Genomic DNA, 8,484 nt, shown 5'->3' with positions numbered 1-8,484 from the left:
TATTTTATACTCATATAAAAAGATAAAACTTACTATTTTATGAATAAAACTCATAATTTTGTGAGTAAAGGTGCAAGTCGACGTTTGCAGCTAATAATTTACCATTTTCTGTTAATTGTAAATAATAGAGGATGTAGGTATGTATTTGACCATTCCCGGTTATTAGGATGGTTTAGTAGCAGCTATCTGCTACCTCACGTGGCTCATTATCCGCTCCAATATCCCAACTACCCCTTCATACCAAACATGGCTACTGACTGCTCCGGGTTGGTACCTAACATAAATGGAACATGGAGGAGAGATGTAAAGTACTCGAGGACCTTTCACAATACCCTCACTCGCACCAGGGCTGAAAAAGAGTAATGGAGAAGAAAACCATAGCTGATGTTGAAGTTAATGACATGATCAAGGCAGGCTTGTCAATGGAGGAGGCCAAAGAATTTCACAAAATCCTCAAACAAACGATTGCTGAAGCGAAAGGGTCAGACGCCAGAGAGGTTTGGCAAAAGGTGGTGGCTAAGAGAATGCTAATGCCTTGGCATCCACATCGGCTGCACCAACTCATCTACTATTCTGTCTATGCTCACTGGGATGCCTCCATTAATGGACCTCCTCTTTATTGGTTTCCTTCTCTGTAATATTTCTCTCTGTCTGCTGTGCTTCTGTTATGATTTTTTTAATTAACTTTTTCTTGAATATATTGAATTATTTCCCTTTTAATTCTTGTATATATAGCTCCCATCTCATTGTTGCTTTGTTTATTGGTGAATTTGGAAGATGCCGAAATAAGTTGAATATTGGAAATTGCTTTTTTTTTTTTCCAATTGCATGTCCTTTTACTTTAAACCATTTAATGTGATCTGGAACTTGCTTTAGGATTCAAAAATTGCAAATTTAATTTGATGGCAAGTTAGTTTGATAAGTGTAGTGAACATGATGAATTGGAAATGGAAGGATACATTCCATATTGCTGACATCACATAGTTTAGGACTAAAACTTACCTTTCTAGTTGACTTGAGCTGTTGATGATCAATGGTATTGTGTATCTCTTATCTTCTTTGTGCCATGATATCAATTTGGACAACTTGAAAAAAATTACGTTGTTCTAATTATGTATCTGGATTCTGGAATTCATCTACTTCTAAATTCCTGTTGAACCCAACACCCTTGAAGTTGGTACTTGCTATAAGTAGCAGCAGAATTTGGACATTACATAGTGGCTTGAGATGAATACAAGAGTCGTTGTTACAGTTCATGGGTCAAATTGATTATTATGTCTCCTGAATTGTCATAAGTTGACATTGCTTATCTTCTTCTTGCTGATTCAATATTCCAAATTCTTTCTATATCTCAGATCTCAGTCAAAATATACAAACTTAGGACGTGCAATGGAAATTTATGGTCCTAAGTTCTTAGGAGCTTCATACAAGGATCCTGTAACAAGTTTTAGGCTCTTTCAGAAATACTCTGTTCAACATCCTGATGTAAGCACTTATTTCATGCATACATATCCTTTTAAATAAAGTTATGCCAAATGAAGTGTGTTGTAAATTGTAAGTTGCATTTCCTACTCAATCTAGTGTTTACAAATGATTCCAGGATTATTGGTCAATTATTCTGAGAGAGCTTTCGATTGTATTTCATGAAGTTCCAAAGTGTATTATTGACACCACCAATAAATCAAAACACGGAGGGAAATGGCTACCAGGTTCAGTTCTGAATATTGCTGAATGCTGTCTGCAGCCTTCCAGTCATCCTAGAAAAAATGATGACAGTGTGGCTATTGTATGGAGTGATGAAAGTGATAATTCCAAAGTGAATCACATGACATTAAAAGAACTTCGAGAACAAGTAATGTAATGCTTCATGTGCTTATACTGTTTCTGCTCAATTTTTTTTTTTTTTTAATATCATGTTGTGATGAGCTGCTCTATTCTTTGGGTTTTGATTTGAGAAAATAAACAGAATCACAAGTGATTTCTTTCACATCAAATGCAATTTGGGTGTCTGATTAGTGATATTCCCGTGTTATAATGATTATAGAAAAATATTATACTTTCTAAAAATGGTAATTTAAAAGAAGTTGAAAGCCTATAAGTAGTCTTTATGGTCTTTAAAAGTGTGATGAAAGGAAGTCCTGAAGCAAAATTTGTATATGTAATTTGAGTTTCAGGTTGGTGGCTAATGCTTTGGATGCAACATTTGCAAAGGGCGATGCAATTGCTATTGACATGCCAATGACAGTCAGTGCTGTTGTAATATACCTGGCCATTGTATTAGCAGGCTTTGTTGTTGTATCCATAGCTGATAGCTTTGCAGCCAAGGAAATTGCCAGTCGTTTACGCATTTCCGATGCTAAAGCTATCTTTACTCAGGTAAATTTTTGTTTTCACATGTCTTGTAAGGCATGAAAAGTTTGGAATTGCACTTGGAAAATACGTTTATTGTGCGAGCTTCTTTTTTACTGAAGATGTGTATTTTTTTTTTCTTACACTCTTGATACGAGTAATAAATTGGAGTCAACTTTTTGGCTTCTGTTGTTTAATTGGCTTGAGCTGATTGAAAGTGTGAAGAAGTGGTTTGAGCTATTCTGTTTTTCTGTAATGTTACTCAACTTAAATATTCCCATATTGTCCTTCGTGTTTTATGAGTGGTTTCCCCTTTTTTGTTTGCCAATTTTCCTAGTTCTGTTTCTGAAATTCTTCTTGCTTTGTTGCTGGATTGCCCTAACTTTATAATGTTTTAAAGCATGTGATTTGATTTGTAACAATCCTAAGTTTGAATATTCTAGGCATAATTATCCCTAAATAATAACACTTGCACTTTATTCAATTGCAAAAAAGAAATTCCCTTTCAGTGCTTAATATGATAATTGTTTACAGTATCTGCAATGGAATTTAAGAATTGAATAAATTAGCATTTGGGAATGCACTTTTCTCTGAGTTTAGCATAATTGAGTTGACAGTACGTGTTATGTTTTAGTTGTATGTGTTATGTTTCTCCTTTTCTGTTGTGATACTTACCTTAATCTATATATTCAGGATTATATAATCAGAGGAGGTCGCAAATTTCCTTTGTACAGGTAAGACCAATTTCTAACTTTTGTACCAGTTATGTGAGAAACCTTCTATCTGAAACTAAACTGAGATCTTGGAGGTGGACCCTGCTACCACCTAACTCCACTGCTACTCTAAGGATGAAACTGCATAAGTTTTTTAAATGCTGCATATTATTCATGTGTGACTGACTTGAATCTGACTAGAGTATGTGTTGTGCAAGTCATATTTACACCTGCAACCTTAAATAAAGTGCGTAAAAAAAAAAAAAGGAATGTTTCCATATGCTGCTGACATTTGCCAAATACATAGCATGGTTACTGTGCTGAATTGATTTCTTTGAAATCCTAACAGCTTAGCTACTCGGATCAAGAATAATGACATGTAGTCTGCTGAATTCTTAACCTTGAGCCACAGAGGATGTTTTGATGCAGCTTTTTACAGTTTACACTCATAAAAAGGGCACTGGGGATGAGAAAACCTAGTTATGTACTTGGGGAAATATGTTATAAAATATATTTCATAGGAAATAAACCTGTTTCTCCCCCTGCAAATATCTGGACACCTTGAATCCATCTATACCTGTGATGACTGATGAGGCAGGGTGGGCTTGGGGTTAGAACAAATGATAAATTCCTGACAGGAGTGGGCAGCCACTATTGGAAGTTGAACAACTTTCAGTTTTGTTACAGACAAGTTGTGGATTTATTAAAATATAGCAAAGTGTTTGCATAGCTAGGATTTTGCATATTTTAGTTGCATTGAATAGAGAATTGTTTTGGAAGTAACACATAAATTGGGTGGAAGACAGGATGCGAAGTGGAGCCCTGTTCCTGCCCCAAACCACTCTTGCGTGCCATTTCCACAACATCAGGGTTGAGGTGTGGCAGGTGCCTGAAATATTGAATCAAATGACCATCTTTACTTTATGGGAGCCCTTGTTGGAGCAGATGCATTTTGCTAGAAATGTTATCCTGAAATGTCTTATATAAACTTTGTTAGCAACCAGTTAAAAAATGCTGCTTTTGTATTGTAATGAAATTCCAGGTACTGGTTATCACGTTTAGGTGCTTCCTTGAGGATCCTTCATGAGATTACTTCTTGAAGCACTTGCATAGGCTGAAGCCTAAACTAGCATGCTGAACTCTTATTTTTTAAATGCAGTTACTGTTAGATTTTATGAAATATGGTAAATTTTTAGCATACCACTAGCATAACTATGGCTATAGTTTTTCCCCCCTCTTTTGCAGTCGCGTAGTAGAGGCTAATCCACATAAAGCCATTGTGATCCCAGCAATAGGGAGTGATGTAGGCATTGAACTAAGACAACAGGATCTGTCATGGGAAGATTTTCTGTCAAGTGTCAATCACCTTCTAAGGTAATGTTTGCACCTTGATTTTATACTGGTCTAGTATAATTACCACTACAATATTTCATCTTCAATACAGTCATCACCATTGAAATATCTCCAATTAATTTCTCACATACTTGCATTTCAATCCACATAAATCATGATATTCCCTTTCTTGCAGACCAAATTATTACTGTCCTATTTATCAACCAGTAGATTCTATCACTAATATACTCTTTTCATCTGGAACCACAGGTAGAATTTTTTTTTTTGGAACACATAATCATAAGTGTACTGCATCTTTCCTGTTAACAATTGATTATCTAGCTTATCTATTGGTCCGAATTAGGGGAACCAAAAGCTATATTATGGACCCAACTTTCTCCAATTCGATGTGCTAGCGATGCGTGGGCTCACATTGATATTCAAGTTGGTGATGTTTACTGTTGGCCCACAAATTTAGGATGGGTGATGGGACCAATTTTACTTTACTCATGCTTTCTAAATGGAGCAACACTTGCTCTCTTTCATGGATCTCCTCTTGGCCGTGGGTTTGGAAAATTTGTTCAGGTAACATCTCCATTATTTATTTTCCTCTGTATTAAAGGTCATAATCTAATGTTGTCACATCAAATCTGGATTCTTGTCACTGAAGCTATTGATTTTGAGAAAAATGAAATGCATGAAGACTAATCAATTTGGTTCAACTAATTCCACCCAGTTTAGCATTACATTTACATTCCAACAATATTTATTTGGATCCACACGTTGAGATGTGATAAACGTTTTATGCTGGCTATTACCTATCACAATTCACAACCTTGTCCTTTATATGTGCTTGGGACCAGCTATGAAGGGATCTTATTTAGGCTATATCAATGACAAAAGTAAAGTTCCAATAATTTGCAATAGGAGCTAGCGGGTGGCTGAAAATATAATATAACCAAAGGTAGATTAAACATTTTGGAAGACTAGTAAGTAGTAAAAATTTTTTGAAATGAAACTTGGTTAGCACTTGAAAATCCTATGGTTACCACTGATTTCATAAATGCCTCTTCCAATTTGTATGCTTTGCTGGTGGAAAACTAGACAAGAGTTCTTGTTGACTTTTATGAAAGCAGAAACTTGCGTTCTGGACTCTATTAAAAAGAAAATAGAAGGGTATCCTTGTGTTTTTATAGCATTAGGATTTCCTGTGTCAGTGTGAGTATAGAAATCATGGACATCACAGTGTAATCCAATTTGCAGTAGAAGTATTAGCATATCCTAATTAATCACAGCCTTATAATTCTTCTGTTATGTTTGTTCAGGATGCTGGAGTTACTGTTTTGGGTACAGTTCCAAGTTTAGTGAAAGCTTGGAAGAGTACCAACTGTACGGAAGGATTAGACTGGACAAAGATAAAGTAGTCTTCTTCTTGAACTTGGAAACATCAATGTTTGCATTTAATCCCAACAAGAAATGAATGAAAAATGTGTATGCAGATCCTTCTGTTCCACTGGAGAATCCTCCAATGTTGATGATGACCTTTGGCTTTCTTCAAGAGCTTATTACAAGCCTATTATTGAATGTTGTGGAGGCACAGAGCTTGCATCATCCTATATCCAAGGATGTCCACTTCAGCCACAAGCTTTTGGAGCATTCAGCACTGCATCAATGACAACAGGCTTTGTCATCCTTGATGAAAATGGAGTTCCTTATGTAAGGACAATTTAATGCTATTTCCGGAGTCTAAATCCATTACTTCTGATCCACCATCAAATGATTTTAATACAGTAGTGGCTTTTGTCTGCGTTCATAGTGTCGGTTGGTGATGCATGATATGTGGGCTACTGCAGGGATTTTCATTTTTATAAATGCAAATGAGTCAGCCTAAATTTATGTTTTAACCAATTCTAGAGTCATCTCCAAGAGGTCATAAGTTCAAACCCCAGTTGGAGCCAAATCAACCAAAAATAAAAAGTTTCATGAGAAAATATTTGAATAAATTTACATTTTATGTGCATATATTTGATTTATTTGTTTTATGTGGCAGCCTGATGATCAACCCTGTGTTGGTGAAGTGGGTTTATTCCCTCTATACCTTGGTGCAAGCGATAGGTTGCTTAATGCTGATCATTACAAAGTGTACTTCAAGGGAATGCCAATGTTTAAGGGAATGGTATGCTTCTATTTACCATGCATATTTTTTAGCTAAGATCATTCTAAATGAATTTTCTCCTATCATTTTATGATTTTGTCAGCAGTAACCTTTTTTTTTTTCTTTTTTTGATCATCATTCTACACATATAAAGCATATTACTGACTAGCCAGTCTGCATGTATTAGCATTTTCATGTTGTCTTAGATATTTCATGATCTGCTTTTCCCAGATTATATGGCATGCATCCTTAAATCCTCTTCTGTATATAAATAAATAAATAAATAAATAAATAAATATATATATATATATATATATATATATATATATATATATATATATATATATATATATATATTTTAACTGGCTTTTTAGCCTAGATTATGTGGCGTGCACCCTTCTCTACTAGATGTATTGGCCTGTTAACCAGCTTGTCAGACTTTACAAGGATTAGAATTATAAGCATCCAATTTTCTAGGTTTAGACTCAAATAATTTGCAGATAAAGATATGTTGCTTATTTCATTCATGTAGCAGGTCAATCTGAGCCAATAAATGTTGATGTCCCTTCTCCCTGTGCTGTCTAGAGGCATCAATTGTATCAAAGCCATCAATTAGCTCTGAATAAAAGCTTCATCATATTTCAGTTATTCTGTTTAATCTCCCTGTTGCCCTTGAACAATTAGTTTAGCGGTAGTTAGAGAACTATCAAATCCCTATATCCAAGGAAATGTAATGAAGTATAAACTGCCCTAATTGTTACATTTCTGATTTTGCATATGTATATGCAGCATCTCAGGAGACATGGAGACATACTTAAGAGAACTGTTGGAGGGTATTTCATTGTACAGGGCAGAGCTGATGACACCATGAATCTTGGTGGCATTAAGGTCATTCTTATTGATACTTGCATTGCCTTTATTAGTTTAGCGTGCTTGGTCTAATTGTACCATAAAAATTTCAAATCTTCCTTGCTATGCAGACAAGTTCTGTTGAAATTGAGCGTGTGTGTGATCGGGCTGATGAAGGCATCATGGAGACTGCTGCAATTAGTGTAGCACCAGTAGATGGTGGTCCGGAACTCTTAGTAATTTTTGTAGTTCTAAAGAAGGGATTCAATGTTGAACCAGACAAGTTGAAAATGAAATTCTCCAAAGCCATCCAAAGCAATCTCAATCCCCTGTTCAAGGTTTGGCTATTTTATTTATATTTTCTTTATTCATGTGAATGGTCAATTTCAGTAGTTTAAATTAAAAGTCATTGATGGGTGAGTTTGTTCTTTTGTGATTTTGGACCATGACAATTGACAGGTGAGCTTTGTTAAGATTGTCCCTGAGTTTCCTCGAACTGCTTCTAACAAGTTATTAAGAAGAGTACTGAGGGATCAAATGAAGCATGAGTTATCCCTACGCAGTAAAATCTAGCGTGAGAATCATCAAAATATTTGTACATTTCATTTGAAGAAGTTGCATATTCATGTAACATGTCTGAAATGTTTGTTGTAAATCTTGTGATGTAATAGTTCGTTGCTGAATGTGAGCTTTCATTGGTGGCCATCCATCAAAACTGGAATAAGAAGTTTCATAGTCCCACACATAGAATGACCTACCAGCTTTCTATATTTTATTCTAATCATATAGTATAAGCTTGACTTTATATAATAATGAGCATAATATTTACATTAATTTAATGTTTGTATTGAGATTTGTACATAGTAAGTGTGCATATAATTGAAATGATGAGTACGCGAATCTTGAAATAAAAAATTAATTTGATATTTATCAGACTAGTTTATATCCAAAATTCTAATTTAATTATTGGATAATTTTTTTTTTGTCAATTTTAAAGATTTTAGTTTAATTGTCCAAAATTAAAAAATTTTAATAAAACGAGCAATTAATGTATAGATTTAAATTTTCCTGACCAATAAACTTTTA

At 34.8% G+C, this 8,484-nt stretch overlaps 1 protein-coding gene across 3 annotated transcripts; it reads left to right on the top strand.

Annotated features, from left to right (window-relative positions):
• Positions 1-235: 235 nt before the first annotated feature.
• LOC110655637 (probable CoA ligase CCL12) lies at positions 236-8,232 on the top strand. 3 transcript variants are annotated; one of them, XM_021812036.2, is made up of 15 exons: positions 236-634; positions 1,356-1,485; positions 1,601-1,857; positions 2,175-2,376; positions 3,043-3,083; positions 4,287-4,436; positions 4,591-4,664; positions 4,759-4,979; positions 5,720-5,814; positions 5,894-6,110; positions 6,445-6,570; positions 7,339-7,437; positions 7,530-7,736; positions 7,858-7,972; positions 8,070-8,232. In XM_021812036.2, exons 1-14 carry the CDS (start codon positions 363-365, stop codon positions 7,969-7,971), a joined length of 2,205 nt encoding a protein of 734 aa, XP_021667728.2. In that variant the 5' UTR covers positions 236-362; the 3' UTR covers position 7,972; positions 8,070-8,232. The 3 variants fall into 3 exon arrangements, with proteins under 3 accessions (XP_021667728.2, XP_021667727.2, XP_021667729.2); XM_021812035.2 differs by having other exon boundaries at positions 237-634; positions 7,858-8,232; XM_021812037.2 differs by having other exon boundaries at positions 238-634; positions 4,308-4,436; positions 7,858-8,232.
• The last annotated feature ends 252 nt before the right edge of the window (positions 8,233-8,484 follow it).

This window comes from Hevea brasiliensis, chromosome 4 (assembly GCF_030052815.1).
Source record: "Hevea brasiliensis isolate MT/VB/25A 57/8 chromosome 4, ASM3005281v1, whole genome shotgun sequence".
In the NCBI taxonomy this organism is placed as follows: Eukaryota; Viridiplantae; Streptophyta; class Magnoliopsida; order Malpighiales; family Euphorbiaceae; genus Hevea; species Hevea brasiliensis.
The sequence above is the reverse complement of the archived record's forward strand: the minus strand, read 5'-3'. Positions and strand labels throughout refer to the sequence as shown.

What these genes read in the sequence shown, in the direction of transcription:
- LOC110655637 (XM_021812036.2), top strand. Translation starts at nt 363, where the DNA reads ATGGAGAAGAAAACCATAGCTGATGTTGAAGTTAATGACATGATCAAG. An exon ending in CTTTATTGGTTTCCTTCTCT is followed by an intron (nt 635 to 1,355) that starts GTAATATTTCTC and finishes TCTATATCTCAG; the next exon opens with ATCTCAGTCAAAATATACAA. An exon ending in CTTTTCATCTGGAACCACAG is followed by an intron (nt 4,665 to 4,758) that starts GTAGAATTTTTT and finishes GGTCCGAATTAG; the next exon opens with GGGAACCAAAAGCTATATTA.